Below are 19393 nucleotides of genomic sequence, written 5' to 3'. Positions count from 1 at the left end.
ACTATCTTTGGATTCATTAAACAGCAAACCAAATGAATGAGAAAGGAATAAAACTTTAACAAAACAAACTAGACAGCATAATTGGTGAACTGCAGCACACAGCCATGGCATGCGATATTCCCAACCCTCACCTCCAGGGCACATCTCCAAATTCCTGTGTTCATAATACTATCCCTTACGAAGGAGTGTCTCTAAATTATCATATTCTACAAACATATCTCTACAGGTATTAAATACACGGGGCCAGATCTTTCACTAGTATAGATGGGTGTAGCTTTATTGAAATTAATGAAATTACACTAATTTACATGAGCTGAAGATCTGACTCATTATCTGTATGTTTTGTTTCAAGTATCAGAGAGTCCACATTGCCAATTTATTTGCGCATATCTACAGCTATTTTATTTTTTTATATGTGTGTTTTACATCCAAACTGTCAAGGATGGGCAGCAGCCATCACAGGCTGGGGGAGACTGTGCCTCCCCAAACAGCAAGGCGTGGCCCCACTCATGCTCTGCCCCCAGCCCCTCCCTCCTGCTTCCTGCTCCACTGCCATGGCTGGAGTCCAGCCTCCCTCTGGGGAGGGACTTGGGCCGCATCGCCATCCCGGTGCTCCGGGGCTGCGGGGGGGAGCTAGCCTGGGACGGGTGCCGGTGGCTGTGGTGGGGGCTCTGGTGGAGGGGGTGCGGAAGAGGCAGGGCCTTGGCTGGAAGGGGTGGGGCTGGAGACTAGCCTCCCACCAGCTGGCAGTTCATGCACCACCCATGCAGTCAGGCTAACTCAACTTTATCCACCTAATTTTGCAAAAGAAGGCAGGAGGAGATGCTGCTTTTTATATCCAGACAGTAGCTTTGTATATGCTCCTCCTTTTGCGTTCTTTTGATAAAATCCTTTGATGACAAAAAACTGACAGATTTTCACATAGAAAACTGTTAAAGAAAAAAAAGATATAACATGAATTTCCGGTGGAAACAGAGGAGGCAAAGATATGAATAATCGTATTTTATTTCCTCACCAATTACATTTTCACAGGAAGTTACTAAAACACATTGAAAGCCACAGCAATTATGAATTCTCACAACATAGACCATTTTCAAAGACATGTACAACCACGGCTCAAGTTGATCTTTCACTACAGTCATTTCTTTAAGGCTCTGCTCTTTTGGAGTCTGATCCTGCCAGGTACTGAGTCCCTCTTAAGTGGTGCTGAGAGGCCTCAACTCCCACTGAAGTGAGGAGGCATGCAGCACCACACAGCATCAGGCCCCCAGAGAATCTGTGAGCAGTGCCTTCTATTTCTCTAGGATTGATTTGAAAAGCTAATATTGTTACAATGTCCTCAATAAATCTGAAGGCAAAATTCTGAGGCATGTCATTTGGAGACTAGCAAATTCCACAGAAGTGATTAGCAGTGGGACGAAGCAAAACCCATCTCAAAGGGTTAATATTAATACATGGCTAATAAGAGCAACACCTACAGTTAGCAAATAAATAAATGAATAGTTATGTTATTTCCCATCCCCTCCATATTCTTAAAAACAAAATGGTTTTCCCCCGGGTCTACAAAATGCCACACACAGAATGAAAGATTTCGGGCCCATTTTGTGAAACAGCTTTTTGACAGCAGCTATTTCTGAACAGTACATAACAAGCTGATAATGGGAAGTATAGAGAATCCTTTTTAGAGATTCACAGAATAGTTTATTTGTACACAAATAGTGATATTTTCAAGGATTTGTATTTGTACAAATACAAAATAATAATCGGCCAAATTCTGGCTAAATTCCCGTTTAAGTACATGGGAGTTTCGCCTGAATAAAGACGGAGGCCCAGATCCTCAGGGGTATTTAGGCTCCTAATTTTTCCACTGATTTCCCTGCAAGTTGGGAGCTAGATACCTTTGTAGATCTGGGCCTCAGCAAACACTTGAATAAAGACATTCGGAGATGGCCCAAAATAAGTACTTAGAATACCACCATTCAGCAACAATGGATTTGCTGCTGCTACTCAGATTCTGTGCACAGTAAAAATAAAAAAAAAAATGGGGCAATTGTACATTCAGTTCTGATCTCCTGAGATATAAATTATAACATCTGGCAACATTTAAAACATACAGAACCAAACTATGGCTAGGTCTGATTGGGGGTCAAACTGAGAAGAAAGGGCCCAGAATCATTTCCCTCCCCATGCCCCTATGCAGGTGTCAGCCACAGTCCCAGTTCTTGCATTCTGAGAAGTTCTGGAGAGTCTAGTGCAGTGGTAGCACCAGATTTCCCAAAAGGGATCAGGGCTAGGGATGCATGGCCAAGCTGAATTAGCACGGAGGGAGTGCCTGTTGCACCTAGCCCAGTGAGCCAAAATGCCTCTGGTGACTCCCACTGCTATGCGACCCCACCCCACAAATACAGACTGTGGCTTAAAAGCCACAACACAGCCAATAGCTTTACACAGCTTGGATGGAGGTTGGCTTGAATCATAAAAATGTAGGACTTCAAGAATTTATATAGTCCATCCCCCTGTGCTGAGACAGTACTATGAACACCTTGACCATCCCTGACAGATGTTTGTCTAATCTGTGCTTAAAAACCTCCTGTGATGAAGATTCCACAACTTCTCTTGGTAGCCTCTTCCAGTGTATATGTATAGTTGAAAAGCTTTTCTTAATATCTAACCTAAATCACCGTTGCTGCTGACTAAGCCCATTACTTCTTGTCCTACCTTCAATGGACATGCAGAACAATTGATCACCTCTTTAGAACAGCTCTTAACATATTTGAAGACTGTTATCAGGTCCCCCCCAGTCTTCTTTTTTCTAAGACTAAATATACACGGTTTTTAAATTTTTATAAAATCTGTATTGTGTTATACTTTGACTATTTTTCCCTACTCGTGAAAAGACAGAGTCAGGCAATCTTTGTTGCTCTGGCAATTTTCTTGTTTTTTGTTGTTCAATTATGTGTAAGCAAGGTCTGAATGAGCTCTCCCCTGACATCTGGTGATCAGCAGGGGAATAGGACTTCTGAAGCCAATCTTGTTTGCATGGACACACCCACTCGGTCTAGCTGTGCAGCATGACCCCAGAGAGAGATGAGCCCCTCCAAACACCACAGTGGACAGAGCCCGGGAGCTCTGAGCCCACCCCCCAGAGGGTCAGGTGTGGCACAGGAAGTATAAAGGCCCGACCCCAGAGCTCACTGAGAGAGCAGCCGCTCGGGAAACCAGACGCCTCTAGCCTATCTCCCAGTTGAGAAGCCCCAGCGACCTGCGGCAAATTCAAGGGCTGGCTGAGCCTGCCCCAGGCCAGCTACCCAGAGGAGTGGCCGAGCCTGCCCTGCACCAGGGATCCTGAGGAACTCACGGTGTTGGTCCCCCCTGAGGACACCACCCTGATCCATGTACCTCAAGACGGGGAGTCCAGAAGTAGCCCGGGGGCAGCTGACCCGAGTCTGGCTGTAGCACTGCCAGAACCCATATCAGTGTGTTGCGGCCAGGATCCCCACTGACGCAGTGGTGGGTCTTCTGCTGCTGCAGAAATAACTGAGCACTGAAAGCTGTGTTAAGTGGTGGGACCTCAAGACATCTCAGAGGGTGTGGTGGAGCAGTGAGCAAGTGGCTGTGGGAACAAGAAAGCTGTCTTCTCCCCACAAAGGTGAAAGATGAACTCATGCAAAATCACCTCTGAACGCTGGGTCTCCACTGACCAAGGACAACAACTGCAAGTGGAGTGTGACGGAGGGAGGGGGACATTAAAGGAACTTTTGTTGATGGTGCTCAAAGGAGAAAGGCATAGAGATGGGTGTTTTGCTCATGGTCTTATGCTTATGAATCCTGCTAGTGCCATTTTCCCAAGATAATGCTGTGTTACTTTCCCCCTTTATATTAAAAGTTTCTTATCTACACACAGACTCTGTGCTTCTCGGAGGGGAAGTATTGCCTCGTAGAGGTGCCCAAGAGGTGGTGTGTACTTTTCCTAGGTTATTGGGTGGGGACTTGAGCAAGTTTTGTGTTGTATTGTTAAAAAGGAACCCCCAGATCAGCAGTTCTCAAACTTTGTTGCACCGTGACCCCCTTCTGACAACAAAAATTAATACATGACCCCAGGAGGGGGGACCGAAGCCTGAGCCTGCCCAAGTCCTGCCACTCTGGGCGTGAGGGCCCAAGCTGAAGCCCCAGGCCTCAGCAAGTCTAACACCAGCCCTGGCGACCCCATTAAAATGAGGTCGTGACCCACTTTGGGGTCCCGAACCACAGTTTGAGAACCGCTGCCCTAGATATTGCACCCAGCCCTGTAACTTCCGACTCCACCTGGAAGAAGGGTTACATACCTAATTTTCTATAAATGTTCTAAGCTAGTTTAGAATCACAGTTAGGGAGTTTAGAGGGTAAACAAAGTGCCCTTACGGGGGCAAAGCTTCATGCCTCACAATCACCAGATTTTGTAATTATTTTGCAGATGTGGTCAAATTGGATGGAACAGGTGATTAATTTTGTAACAGTAGAGAAGAGCTTTTGAATCACTGAAGTTACCTGCATCAGACCTATTCTTAGGAGAAATCAAGAAATGATATTTTTAATAACGACTGTTCCTCAGGAGTCACAGGAAAAAAAAAATCTTACAAAATCTTCAGATACCTTCCTTCATTACATGCCTTCTGGGAAAATCCATCTAGCTAGCTTAGAGTTTTATACTGCCCTCATCATTATAATGCTTGAGCACCTTCTGTGTAGACTCAATAGCAAGGTTCCTAATAAACTTCATGGTTCCTCTAACTTTTTAGGGTATAAACACTTTGATTAAGATAGGGTTATGGTTTTGTTTGTTTGATTTGTTAATTTTGAGGCCGGGGGACTTTCCAGGAGCATTCCTAAACTTGTGTGAGGAAATGATACAGGGCCAATGTACACAGCTCTATGCCTTTCTCCTTTGCAGCATCCAGTGCTGGGTTCAGACGACGGAATCTTTGGAGCACTCTGAGCTCTGGCAATTTTGAGCTGGAGAGCAGCACATTGGTAGCAGTAGGGAAGCTGTCACAATTTAGAGCAGCCCAGAATCCAGGAGGTCCAAATGTCTATAATATGATAGAGCTAGGTCTCATCCGCTTTCACAGAATGCTTTTTGGAATGCACATGCCCTATGAACTCGGCTATGCGGTCCACAGCCATCACTCTAACAACTAAACCACATTCTGATCACAAAGTCAGGAACAGAGCCAGAAATACTGATTCCCAGTATTCCACTGCTCTACCACATATAGTTGCCATTTTGTCACAGACAAAGGGTGTATCATGTTCCTGTCTATGGACTGGTCCACCTAAAAGATAACAACTTAGTTCTGCTACATTACTCCATTAGCCCAAGAGGACTGCAGTGTGGATCTGGAAGTTCTGCGTACAACCTTTGCTGATGACCAGGCATTCAGGAAAATATAATATATGCTCACATAATTACAGGCTATAGCATAATGTATACATACAAGTGGGCACGATTAAGTTTGCATGAGTAACTTTACTTCTGCCATTTCTTAATCTTTCAGTATTTGACTTTGCAACTTTACCCTTCTCTTAAGGTTGCTTGTTTGCATGTAACATATATAAAGACTCTCTCTTAAATTACTACTTGTTTGGGGGCTGGATGCCGCTAGGCACTGCTAATAAACCAGAGATCTTTTTGCTAATAGGTCACCAGTCTGAACTCAGACAAGCTCAGTAGGAGTAAAAATTGGGGTCTTTCTAAATTAAAATCCTCAGATGAAAGGCAAAGTATTTTATTATCATCTTTATTATTATTTATAATAAACAACACCTAAATATTGTGGTGATATATGAGATAATAGTATATGATTGTATATTAACATTTTTGTTTAATTTTAAATTACTCAGATATTTTCATTGTGAGATCTATGAATAAAATTTCCAATTCCTATAGCCACATTTATTTTTTGGTTTTGGTTGTGACACTGAATCAAATACATACAAAATAATCTGTGAAAATGAGGTCCTGATTTGAGATAATTTGACTATTAGATCCATTAATTTAAAAGAGAGACGTGGCATATCTATAATAGAAATTCAGAGTGATGCTATTTCCTGGAAAAAAACATGCAAATCACAAATGCTAATGGACTTTATGGCAGTTGCCTCTCATACAAATACCAATCAAATTAATTAATTAGAACTCACTTGACAAGCAGAATTATGAAAAAAAATTTGCACTATCGGACTGCAACATTTTAATTTTCATGTAGATATAGAATGTTTTCCCATAACAATGTCTTTTGTGTTGTAAAAGGAAATATTTTGCTTGCACTTGTCTCTTGTAGTATTAATATCATCCTACCCAAGTTTATCTAGTAAAAGAGATTACTTCACAACAAATCACTTCCAGTTCAAGTTCCAGCTCCAAGTCTTTCCACAAATCCTTTAAAAACTAAGCAACATTGTTTAAGCAAAAAATCCATTTCTCCTTGCTGTGTTAGATAAAACAGATTGAAAATATCCCTTACCTTTTCAGCTGCCACAGAAGAAAGAGATGTGGAAGTGAACTGTTGGAGATTGAGGAGGTCACGTCTTCTTTACTGAAAAAAATTGATTTTCTCCCCACTCTTTTCCTTCCTGCAAGGGCCAAAATTGGAGTAAAACATCTGTAGAGGGTGATCCTGTGGCAGCCAACAAGGACCTGGCTCAGGGGATGGTTGCTACTGCTGCCACAGGCTCCAAAACACTGCTGTTCCTGGGAGCAAAGCAGAGACTAGTGATCAAACGGAAGTTATTAGCTTCTTTAAAATTTTAAAAAGAGGTTTCACCGTGTGAAAATGCAATGCTGTATTAATCAAAATGTGCTTACGGCCTCCAAGCCACCCACAGGAAGCGTAGTGGCTATGCTTTCTTAGACTTCTGAATGATTTTGCTTTCTGAAGAATAGATTTGCAAAAACTGCAAACCTCAACCTCCCCAGAGAGACTGAAAAACGCTGGTAAAGTGAGCAGACCCTTTACTGGAAACAAGATAGCCTGGTTTCCTTTCCAGTCAGCTGCAGATCACAAAGCATGACAGACAGATAGACAATATGAACTTTCCTGAATGAACACCTATGAAAAGTAGAAATGAACCTTGTTGCGGTCCAAATACAAGACAGCACAAAGCTTTAAGCAAGCAAGCAGGCTGGTCTGCCAACGGGCTGCTCCTGTCAGCTTTCCACCCTCTCCTTTATTCTCTCTCCCCCCCCGCGCATTACATTCTCCAACAGATAAAAGGAATACACTGGCTTTGTTTAACATTCTTATTTACCAATTTCTATCTACCGCATTCCTTGCTCTCGGGTCTTGAGCCCAGTCCTGGGAGGCTTCCCACAGTTCATGTCATCTGGGCGAGATTCCAAGGTTCATGCCCTTGAGAGGAGCCGTGTGTGCACTGCTCCTACACAACACTCCGGGTGTGCCCTGAATGTTGCCAAGTGCATGAACCTTGCATGAATGCTACAGAACCTAACTCACCAAGAATGAGTCTGGAATCAGATGCAAATCAAAAATTCATGGATGTCTGGATTGGGGATTCCAGTCCAACCAGTTACAGAGATAGGCGGAGTATCTGCACCCAAACTTCTTCAGATTCTGGGAGGGGGTATTGAGCCTCTTTTTCCAGGTCAAGCTCATCTCTAGTTTAAAGAAGCAGTTATTTCTGGGTCAAACACAACATATAAAATAGGACAACAGGGTTCTTTTTATTTCTTAGATCTCTTGAAAAATGGCATTATCAGTACAAAGTCTATAAAGCATTGCCATCCACATGGCAAAATGAAGCAGCTCGTGTGACTCTTTAATTGCATAGCTCTACTAACCCAATAGGTTCAAATAGCTTGTGCTTAACTTTAAGCATGTCAGTAGTCTCACTTAGGTAACAAGAACTGCTCTTGTGCATAAAGATAAGCCCATGAGGAACTATTTGCAGGATTTGGGCCTTCGTCTTTACTACAGGGACCTTTGTCTTTACTCCGGTGACGTTCTTTATTGGAGTAAAGACTTATTGGCAGTCCTGCCATCCAACCTTAAACATTAAAAAATGAGTCGGGTCCCCCAAAATAATGATAGTTATTTTTAATTTCATGATTTTTAAGACAAATGTTGGATTCTTTTTGTCTTTTGGTTTTTGAGCCTGTAAGATCCACTCGGGTCATGTTTTCAAGCTTTCCTCAACAGCCATGAAGACCAGACACATTCCCCCACCCCCCCTTTTTTTTTAAAATGAAAGCTGAGATTCTCATGTGGGAGACTTGAGATGAAATCACAAGAGTTGACATCTCTGGATCTGTTATGATTCCATCATATCTCAGCATCTTCCATCCAAAGCCTCTGATGTGCTTTATCAACATAAAAACTCACACCACCTCTGGGGGGAAAACTACTTGGGCACCCCTGGCAGGATTTGAGGCCAGACACAAAGGGCCAAGTTGCACGGGGTGTAAACCAGAGAACAATCAGCACAGATGTGTTTGGGGATAAGTCACAATGGGGAGAACTCCAAACGCATCTCACTAAGACCAACCTTGCCACCAGGGCCCGCTGGATTTTTTAAAAAAACTTTTCATTAAGGCAAAGTTACCACCCGTCTGTTACTATTCCGGGCTCCGGACCAGGGTAGCAGTCACAGAACCGGGATCCGGCTCGCCGGCTGAGGAGCCCCCCCGCCACCTCCGAGCACACTAGAAGGGGCGACCACATTGCTAAAAAGCTGGCCCCTCCGTGGCACCGCCCTGGCGGAGATCCGTGGAGGGAGAGTTTCTCCCAGGCCAGGCCAGGCCGCGCATTACCGCCCCACTCCTGCAGCCGGGGCCCGGGCAATGCAGAGTCCTGCGGCTGGCGGGAGCTGCGCCAGCTGCCGGGCGGGCCGGCCGGGGCCAGCCCGGGCGCATGGCCAACGGGTCCCGGGAGCGGGCGGCGAGGCTCGCGCCACGCCTTGGCAGACCCAGCCCAGCTGGGCCCACCCACTGCCGGGCCTATGGGTAACTCAGGAGGGGGTCCGGGTTCCCGTGGAAACCGCCAACGACGCCCCCTTGTCACGTGGGAGGCGTTGGGCGGGGCCAAGCGCTGACTGACTGCTGTCACGAGGTGAGGCTGTGGGGTGGGGAGGAAACGGCGCCTTTCCGGGCACCAGCGTATCCCAGCATGCACCGCCCTGCCTGTTGCTATAGCTGGGGAAAGGCGCCTAAAAGAGCAGGCTCGATTCCGCAGGCACCAGGACGAGCTGCAAACTGGGAGGGGGTGGAGGCGTCGGATGCGCCGGCGCAAAAGGAGCCACTCGAGAATGGCGGAGGCAGGTGTCGGAGAACAGAATGAGGTTGAATGCGCAGGCGCACTATAAGCAGGGCTCCGAGCCGCAGAAGGGTGTGAGGTAACTGAGAGCCTTGCGCCGCCGCGGTTGGAGCGGCGGGGACGTCAGTGGGCGGGGTGGGTGCGCAGGCGCGGCGCGAGCGGCCCGCGGTTGGCGGAGAGGTTATCAGGGGGGCGGGGCCGCGGTGTTTCCTGCAGGCTGGCGGCGTGAGCGGCTGCGGTCCGGGCCGGAGGAAAGATGGACGAATTGCAGTCGGGGGAGGAGGTAACAGCTCGGGCAGCGATCCCGGCGAGGAGCCTTCTAGGGGCGCAGGGATCCCCTGTTCGCATCGCTGCCGCCCTTCCCCGACACACACGGTGGTTGGGGGCGGGCGGGCGGGCGGTGTTGCTAGGAGACCCACCCTCCGCGCTCCTGGGCTGCTCCGGGAGAGGGGGCGAGCTAAGCGTCCGGGGGCAGGGGGAGCCTCGCGCGTTCCCGGAATCCCCAACGGCCGGAGCGTGCCCGAGCTCCAAACGGGCTTCCCCTGGCTCGTGCCTTGCCCGTGTCGCGGGGGGCGGGGCTGCTGCAGCCCCGGGGCGTAACGCCCAGTGCCCCCCTCCTCGGGGCTTGTGACTCCCGGGCAGGGGGAGCCGAGCCTTTGTGTTCTCCATGTGGCCGCGCGGTGCTGCTGCCGCCGCTGCCGGTTGCTTGCAGGGGCAGGGTGCCATTTGATTAGCGAGTACGACACATCCAAGGACTAATAAGTTGGCGTCCTTGTGGCACCTTAGAAACTAACCCATTTATTTGGGCATAAGCTTCCGTGGCCTAAAACCCGCTTCATCAACCTGTCACCAAGGAATAACGTCTCCCAGAACCGCGTGCCCGCTGTGGGGTTTTGATAACCTCACAAAGCAAGTGAATGAAGCTTGATTAATCCAAGTCTTAACATAGAATTCAAGCTTTAACTCTTTGCACATGAATGGTCATTGAAATATCTCACGAAGCAATATTCCCACACCCTGTCCCTAGGTCACTTTTGTGTCTCTGTATCTTGGGTACCCCTTTATCTTTCAGCCTCCTTCTATGCCCATATTATTTTCTTCTGTCCTGAAAGTTTCTCTTTGAACACTCTTTTGTAGGCTATGACAGAGAAATATCGTAATAGACATTTTTCTGACATAACTACTGAACAATAGACTCCTGTCATTATATGAACTTCATGATTGCGTTAAGTGCACAGCAATGTCACAGAGCATAGAAGCTTGAGCACAAAAGCAAGGGCACGCTGAATTAAGCCAGATAAACCTCGTAATTGTGCCTCAGTTTTGCAGCACACAGATATTTTCTTTCATTTCAGGTGAACGAGCCCCTGATGGCATGGCTAATGTGATTAGGTCCTAAAATGGTGTCACTTGAATAAATATGTGGACAGAGTTGGCATCACGCTTTGTTGCAAGGATAGGTTTCTGGGTTAGTGTTTTTGTTGTGTGGTAATTCCACCATGATTTCAACAATTTCCATCCCACCATCAACCTCAGCCTAGAACAATCCACACAAGAAGTCCATTTCCTGGACACTACTGTGCTAGTAAGCGATGGTCACGTAAACACCACTCTATACCGGAAACCTGCTATACTTACCTACATGCCTCCAGCTTCCATCCAGGACACATCACGTGATCCATTGTCTACAGCCAAGCTCTAAGATACAACTGCATTTGCTCCAATCCCTCAGACAGAGACAAGCACCTATAAGATCTCTATCAGGCATTCTTAAAATGACAATACCCACCTGTTGAAGTGAAAAGACAGATTGACAGAGCCAGAAGAATACCCAGAAGTCACCTACTACAGGACAGGCCCAACAAAGAAAATAACAGAACGCCACTAGCTGTCACCTTCAGTGCCCAACTAAAACCTCTCCAGCGAATCATCAAAGATTTACAACCTATCCTGAAAAATGATCCCTTACTCTCACAGATCTTGGGAGACAGACCAGTACTCGCTTACAGACAGCCCCCCAACCTGAAGCAAATACTCACCAGCAACCACACAACAGAACCACTAACCCAGAGCCCGATGCCAGCTCTGTCCACATAGTATTCAAGTGACACCATCATAGGACCTAATCACATTAGCCATGCCATCAGGGGCTCGTTCATCTGCACATCTACTAATGTGAGATATGCCATCATGTGCCAGTAATGCCCCTCTGCCATGTACATTGGCCAAACCGGACAGTCTCTATGCAAAAGAATAAATGGACACAAATCTGACATTAGGAATCATAACCCTCAAAAACTGGTAGGAGAACACTTCAACCTCTTTGGCTACTTGGTAAAAGATTTAAGGGTGGCAATTTTGCAACAGAAAAGCTTCAAAAACAGACTCCAGCTAGAACCTGCTGAGCTTGAATTAATATGCAAACTAGATACCATTAACTTGGGTTTGAATAGAGACTGGGAGTGGCTGGGTCATTACACATATTGAATCCATTTCCTTAAGCTAAGTATCCTCACACCTTCTTGTCAGCTGTCTAAATGGGCCATCTTGATTATCACTACAAAAGTTTTTTTTTTTTTTTTTTCCGCCTGCTGATAATAGCTCATCTTAACTAATTAGCCTCTCACAGTTTGTATGGTAACTTCCAACTGTGTGTGTGTGTGTGTGTGTGTATATATATATATATATATATATATATATATATATATATACACATACACACAATCTTACTATATGTTCCATTCTATGCATCCGATGAAGTGAGCTGTAGCTCACGAAAGCTTTTGCTCTAATAAATTAGTTAGTCTCTAAGGTGCCACAAGTACTCCTGTTTTTGCGGATACAGACTAACACGGCTGCTATTTTGAAACCTGTATTATAACTTGTGACTACCATACCTGAATCAATGATCGTTTGGTTTACACATTAGCGCTGTCCAAGAGACCACCAGTTCAGTAAACTTTGTATTTGTTACCAAGACTTGTTTTTTAAGAAGTACTGATTCTGTGAAGATTTGTACACACAGACTATCAATTGTCTTCCCTTTTACCATTTCATATGGGAGAAACATATAATTTTATAAGCCTCCGATATCAGGAAATGTGACTGTAACATAATGGTCATGTTTGTTTAAATATTCTAGAACCTTTTCTTTTTTCAAATGCCAAAGGAAGTCCAGTATGAAAGCGTTAATGATAAGACTGAGAATCTAAATGTACAAGTCAAGAAGGTCAAAATTATGGATTCTACAGCAGAAGTAACTTAGTTTCATTACACATACACAAAGGTACAAATTTAGCAGTTTTCTGTTGGGACCCCACATTAACAGAATCCATCAACCAGAAAGCTGGCTTTCTTATTTTTTAATGAAGATTACATTGCCACCATTCCCCCTTTTCTTCCCCTCCCCTGTTTTTATTAATTATTCAGGACAGAGGAACTGATCCATTTTCATTCATAAAACATAATCTCATGTCAAGGGTTGACTACAGGCTCTTTGGTCTCTAAAGATATTTTGCAAGGGTCAGGTGGAATAAAACAATACTGTAACAAGTAAGGAATAAAGACACTTACAGTTCCATTTTATCAAGGAGAAACACATTATCCAGTTGCGCATATACACACATGGCCAGTTTGACCGTGTCACTTTCCTGTTCTGCACCCACTCAGCAAACTTGATCTTGATGTTCTTTCTCAGGCAAAACTTCAATTTTACCAAGCTCAGTCATTTTACTATTACCCTAAGTATCTTCATTCCAATTTTTCATGTTTTCTCCATCAGTAGTCACATCAGATTGTAAGCTGTTTGGAGCAGAGGTTATTTCATGTGTATACAGAGTCTAGCATTACTTGTGCCCTAATAGGAGCCTTGATACTACCACGATACAAACAACCTGGACTTCCAAGCAGAACTGCAAACGTTTAAAAAAGTTGTGGGGAGCCAGGAGACAGCTACCTACATGAAAGGGAACTTCAACAGAATAGTAAAGGTGGAATGGGGATGGACACGTCCCCCTCCCCGTAAGGTTGCATCTGTGCTGTCTGCTTTTAACCTTTGTGTCTAACTGTAAATTGTAGTCTTAGATTTGAGTATATGTACTCAAGGACTGAGTTACTCAAGAAATCATAACTCCCTTTTCCTGGCTTGTTGAAAGTCTTGATTGTTGCATTGTATAGGCATAGTTAGTATCATGCCACTGTCCTCCAAAAAGAATGGAACTGCTCAAAATAGAACTAATATGCTGCATTTTATTGTAAAAATGAAATAAGTCAGTTAAAATCTTACTTAATTCCATGCTAATCCAAGTGATAAGAAATATTTTATTAGCAATGAGTAGGCAAAGTACTGATTCAATCCAGTGAGAAGCCTAATTAAATGTAAATGAGAAAGTTGATTTATGTCTGACAGACTAACCGTCTAAATTATCCTAAAAAATGTACTTACTAGCTAAATTTCCACTAGTGAAACTTGTACTCGCAACTAGAAACTGGCTCTGAAACATTTAAAAGTATTAATTTATTTAAAATTCTACCTCTGAATTTTTCTGTAGACTTCTTTTGTTATTGATGAAGTGAGTAACATCGTTAAAGAGGTAAGAAGTTACCAAATGTCGTCTTGTCATGTGAAAATGTAACCTTGTATGCCCTATATTTGTGTTATTTTCTCTCAATAGTTTCTTTGTGTACAAAAAAATCTTCCAACCAATACATTGATTAGTATTAGAAATAGATATTACATAGGTTATTCAGTATTCTATTAAGACTGATACCAGTTAATAATAGTCTGTTTGAAAAATCTATTTAAGTATTGTTATGAACTTAAAATATATTTGATATTTAGAGTATGTTCCTCTTCTAGTGTGAACCTGCCTTTCCTCATATTAATTCCTAGATGGTGGAAATTACATGAATAAAGTGAAACTTGCGCAGAAGGGCGTAAGCTCCATTTAAAACTCTTAGCATAAAGAGCTTTGCACAGGCCCTCTGCACAAACAGAAATTTCACTTGAATGTCTCACCTTTCAGGATTTTTTTCCTCAGAGATAATGTATGAGCTACATATTTGATTTAGACACTTTAAAGTGTATTTGAGATAAATGCCCTGTAGTTGCAAGTTGCTAAGAAACGTGCATCTTGTCTACAAATCTTCAGAGGCGTTTGTTTGTGGCAACCACCTTTCCTGTTGTAGAAATTCAATGAAATGGCAAGTAGATGGGATTATGACACATTGGAGAGTTTATTTGGTTACTGTACAATAAAACAAAGTTACAGATTAATGTAGTCCTAATTAAGTGGAGTTACTGTCAATGAATTGTGCCCATTTAACATGTCTCTTACAAATTTTGGAAGGCCCCTTTCATATACTGTATATTTTTTTCCTACACACTAAGTGAATTAGTTCTTTGTTTTTATTTTTTTAAGGAAGCAAACTAAAGCTTCTGTAAGAAAAGTGCATGACCTAAAAATACCCATTTCAGCCATAAAAAGTGTGTGCCTCCTTACTTTGAAAATGTACACCATTGGGTACAAGTGAGAATCAGTACCTATAAGTAGTAGAATTTCTTCATACTTGCTTTTCTTAAATAATCTTCAGTCACGTGGTCTGTCTTATTTTACTACACCAATAGCAAGAATTTTTTTTTAAATCCTGTTACTTCTGATCAAGACTACTTCAAAGTTTAAGCACAGTTTAAATTCTACTTTCAGACCCAGCTCTCTGCACAGTCATACAGCAGTACCAAACATGTATGTGTGAATATCTATGCTTGTGATTCCAAATGTTTCCAGTCACTGTAGTTCTGTTGCAAATGCAAGTAACACTTGTAGTTCATAATGCATATTTGGGATTCTGCATTAGGGGTTTGAGAAAAGCAGGAATACAAATTAAAATCAAAGGCTAAGGTAAAACCATTGACATCATCATGCTAACAAAGAGCAAATCATTTGGAGTGCTTTGTTCTTAAATAGTAGGTATGTGGCAAAAGTATTTCTAATGTATACCACTGCTACAGACTCTGGCATCTTCGGTGCTAGTTAACTTGGGGTTCTCCATAAACTGAATTCCAATGTGTTAAAAACATGAAGCACTTAGTTAAAATTAGAGGTCTAAGCTGGACAGTGGCAACAGATATATTTCTGCTTGTCACTTTTAGGCTATAGAAAGTGCAATAGGTGGCAATGCCTATCAACACAGCAAAGTGAACCAGTGGACTACAAGTGTGGTAGAACAAACTTTAAGTCAACTTACAAAGCTGGGAAAACCTTTCAAGTATATTGGTAAGTTTGTGCTGCTATATTGGCTTTATTGACTATACCAGAAGACTGAAATGTAAGCAGTCTATTAGTGAGATTTATTTAAAGATGAATGCAAAACTTTTCATAAAAACTTTACTCCTAAACTAGTAACTATATTTTAGTTATAAACTATGAATATACAGTCAAACTATAAAATAAGCTTTATTTACTTGTTAAGTATTTAGCATCAGTCTGTGGAAGATTAAACAGTCTGGCACTAGTATCTTGCATGCTGTTGATTTTGCTGCCTTTGCCCCCAAGAAGAAGTAGGAATATTGTTCCCCTTTCAGGAGGGGGGCTGGGAGGAGTGAAACATAGATTAAGTGACTTGCCCAGCATTCCACAGGAAGTATGTGGCAGAATGGGGGAAGAATCCCCATCTCTTGTCACATTTCACTGCCTTAACCACAAGACCATCCTTCCTATTACAGGTTATAGGCTTATTTATTTGTATTACCATAGTGCCTATGAGTCCCAGTCCTGGACCATGACCCCATTGTGCTAGGTACTGTACAAATCGGGGGGGAAAAGCCTTTCCCTGTCCCAAAGATCTTTGTCTGTCTTGAGCTGTTTGGGGGTTTTATGTAGATGATGGCCAGGGCTGACTTTTTTGGGACACCTTTGAAGTGTCCGTGTTAGCACCTTAGCTTTTTCTTGCTTTGTTTTTTAGTGCTTTATTATGTTGTACCATTTGACATGTAAGGGTCTGCATCTTTTTGCCAGGAAGTTTTTACAGTAAATTGCATTCATGTGGATATTGTATGTAGTGAATTTGAGTTCATAGACATAGGGGACTGATAACACAAATGCTAGTTTAATGCTAAAACTAGGCACTGATGTAAGCTGTGTTGATGATGATGATAATAGTCAATTTGGTTCTCTAATGGAAGCTTCCTTTGTGTGTTAACAGTGACCTGTGTGATTATGCAAAAAAATGGTGCTGGCCTTCACACAGCAAGCTCTTGTTTCTGGGATAACACCTGTGATGGTACAGAAGCGACTTAATTTTCTTTCTTAAAAATAGCAACTTTTCATAAATATTCTCATGCTAGAACTTGTTTTTATTTTCAAGATTCTGTTGCCTTTGTCAGTCTTATCTGAGATAATCTTAAACTACTGTTTTAGAGCAGCGTGGTACGGATTAAACTGCCTTTGGGGGAAAGGAGGGGCAAAAGTCTCCAAAGCAGGAGGCTTATAAATTTATTTTGATACATGTGAAGTTAGCAGCTGATTTTTTTTTTTTTAAAAAAATGCACAGCTTAACTACTGAGACAGCTTCACTCTTTCTTGATTAAAAAGTGAAACTTTCAAATTCTATTTTTAATATAGATGCCTGATCATGATATGGGGAAGCATGCATAACTTCTTGGTTTTAAATACTTTCTCTTCTGCTGTAGGAAACTGCACTGTGAGATGGGAGAATAAGACTATGTACTGTATTATCAGTGTCTTTGGACTTGCAATATAATTGCCTTGGAACTGCTCAGCCTTCTACGCAGTCTCTTCTTCAGCACTTCCATTTCATAATCTGTTCAAACTGAATACACTTTTTTGTTTTAATGTACTTTTTTTTATGTAGTTCTTTCAAATGTAGAAATGTGAAAACACTAGTCATATGCTGTTACAAGGACTACACATTTGATCTTTATTGCACCAGTGTTGCTAGGCTGTCTTAACATTTCAAGGGCTTCTCAAGGTGCTAATAAAAAAAAACAAAAAAACCCTGAAACCTGCTGCAATGTAAAGGTTTCTTTAGCTTTATTCTCTGAAACTAATTTAAATAAGAATTTTCACACTTTGTACTTTTTGGTTAGCATTAAATTATTGAAGTTCATAACTTTGTGTGACTCTTCTATTGAATTCAACTGTTTTTTGGGTTTTTTTGGTAGGGGAAGTTGAAGGGAATAACTTTTCATTCTTTTCAATAACTATTTGTTTTCAAGGTGTATGTCATACTTAATCTCTGATGTAGACAATCTGCCTATGCTGAAGTGTATGCAGAATTGCAAAAATCTTATTTGAGACAACATGCTTGAAATGCCACCATGGTAAAGACTAAGTGAACAAAGGCACAGTCTAAAAAGATTATCTGATCTTCTCTCTGCTGCATTGAACACTGGTCCCAAGAATGCATTTCTTTGATATAGTAATTCAGTGACCACGTTCTGCACCATTTGTGTTAAACAGGAGGGCTCAAGAAGATCTGAGGCATCTACTATGGTCCAGTCCTGTCTCATCCAAATGGCCTAGCAGACATCTGAAACTTGGGTTAAATTGAAGTGCTATTAACTAACATTGAGTTATATGGGGGACACAGGGATTTGGATAACTAGAATTTTTCAGACGAAACATGCAGATAAGTGGAATTATAGTTTCTCTGGTTCTCTCTACAACTCTTATAGTTAAGGTAGATGTTTTCAAAGTCAACAAGCTTAAAAGAAATAAAGGGGACTGCTACGTCCCTTCTGAATGTTTGTGGGACCTGGGGTTGTACATGGTTTTGTTTTTTTTTGTTTTTCTGTGTGTGAAACTTATTTCCCAGTGGAAAAAACTGGATACACACAAACCAAAAGAAATGTATATCCTATACTATTCTTCAAAATGTTAATCTTGCCTTCTAAAATAGTAATCAGATGTTTAACCATTAGTTCACTTGCAGAAATGTGCTCTAGTTATCACTTGTGTCCTCAAATGTCATAGGGCATCTGTATTGATGTATTATGAACACTTTATATCTAATAAAAATGACCTACATATCTATAAAAGCAACTTCCACAGCACAACCAGAAACATGCAGGCCTGTGCTGGTTTCAACCTCCTAATGAACTGCTTCTGCAAAATTATTTAAATGGTTACAGGTTTGCAGTCAGGCCCTAAACCACCAGTGCAGTGTATAAAGAGGATTGAAATTGTTGTATTTTCTGCTTGGTTAGTATCCTTCAAAACAGGAGGCTGAAGAGGGCTATAAAGCCAGCTGCTAGTGGAATGATTTGGCTCTTTATGCCTCTATTGCTTTTGCAGATTGGTATGAGGGACAGCTATAATTTTCACTTTCTCTAAGTGCTGCTGATGGTTTTTTGGTGCAGTATGCTGTCCCTAACAAGTCACAGTGTCTATGCAGATATATAGGGGTATGTGTTGATCAACTAGTTAAATCAGAGGTGGGCAAACTATAGGCCACATCTGGCCCCTGGGACCATCCTGCCCAACCCCTGAGCTCCTGGCTGGGGAGGCTAGCTGCTGGCCCCTTCCCCACAGCCATGCTGTTGGGCAGGAGCACAGCTTGCACCTACCCACCTCCCAGGCTTTTTAATAAGCCAGTTCCACTGCTCTGAGTGGCATGGTTGGATAAGGGGCAGACAGGGAACAGGGTGTGGGGGATGGGTAGGTTGGATAGGTTGGATAGGTGTGGGAGTCCCAGGGGGCCTGTCATGGGGCAGAGGTGTGGAGTGGGGTGGGGGGGGGGGTGGATAGGCATGGGAGTCTGTCAGGGGATGGGGTCCCAGGAGGGGGCGGTCAGGACAAGGAATGGGGGAGTTGGATAGGTTGAGGGCTCTGAGAGGGGGCAGGGGCTAGGCTGTTTAGGGAGGCACAGCTTTCCCTACCCAGCCCTCTATACTGTTTTGCAACCCCTATGTGGCCCTTGAGCCAACAAGTTTGCCTACCCTGAGTTAAACATTGAATTATAGTGTTGAAGAGCTCAAAAGCTTGTCTATTCCATTAACACAAGCTGATCCAACAAACCAATTACTTCCCCTGCTTTGTCTAAGATCCTGAGTTCATCTTGGCATC

General features: G+C 42.9%; 2 protein-coding genes across 3 annotated transcripts in view; one reads left to right on the top strand and one right to left on the bottom strand.

Moving 5' to 3' along the window:
• The window catches only part of SYTL3 (synaptotagmin like 3), a 68527-nt gene extending 59611 nt beyond the window's left edge, over positions 1-8916 (bottom strand). The window contains exons 1-3 of the mRNA XM_084623492.1: positions 8599-8916; positions 7494-7654; positions 6504-6730 (exon numbers count right to left, since the gene is read on the bottom strand). The gene's annotated coding sequence lies outside the window, so the exon portion shown is untranslated. The remainder of the gene's footprint in view (positions 1-6503; positions 6731-7493; positions 7655-8598) is intronic.
• Positions 8917-9437: 521 nt separating this feature from the next.
• DYNLT1 (dynein light chain Tctex-type 1) lies at positions 9438-17415 on the top strand. Of its 2 annotated transcripts, XM_084623350.1 has the most exons (5): positions 9438-9591; positions 13859-13900; positions 15460-15583; positions 16512-16589; positions 16999-17411. In XM_084623350.1, the coding sequence occupies exons 1-5, from the start codon at positions 9565-9567 to the stop codon at positions 17067-17069; spliced, it is 342 nt and encodes a 113-aa protein (XP_084479476.1). In that variant the 5' UTR covers positions 9438-9564; the 3' UTR covers positions 17070-17411. The 2 variants fall into 2 exon arrangements, with proteins under 2 accessions (XP_084479476.1, XP_084479477.1); XM_084623351.1 differs by lacking the exon at positions 13859-13900 and having other exon boundaries at positions 9482-9591; positions 16999-17415.
• Positions 17416-19393: the final 1978 nt, after the last annotated feature.

Source organism: Lepidochelys olivacea (genome assembly GCF_965140295.1).
Source record: "Lepidochelys olivacea isolate rLepOli2 genome assembly, chromosome: 3".
In the NCBI taxonomy this organism is placed as follows: Eukaryota; Metazoa; Chordata; order Testudines; family Cheloniidae; genus Lepidochelys; species Lepidochelys olivacea.
Note: the sequence above shows the minus strand (reverse complement) of the source record. Positions and strands in the feature narration are given on the sequence as shown.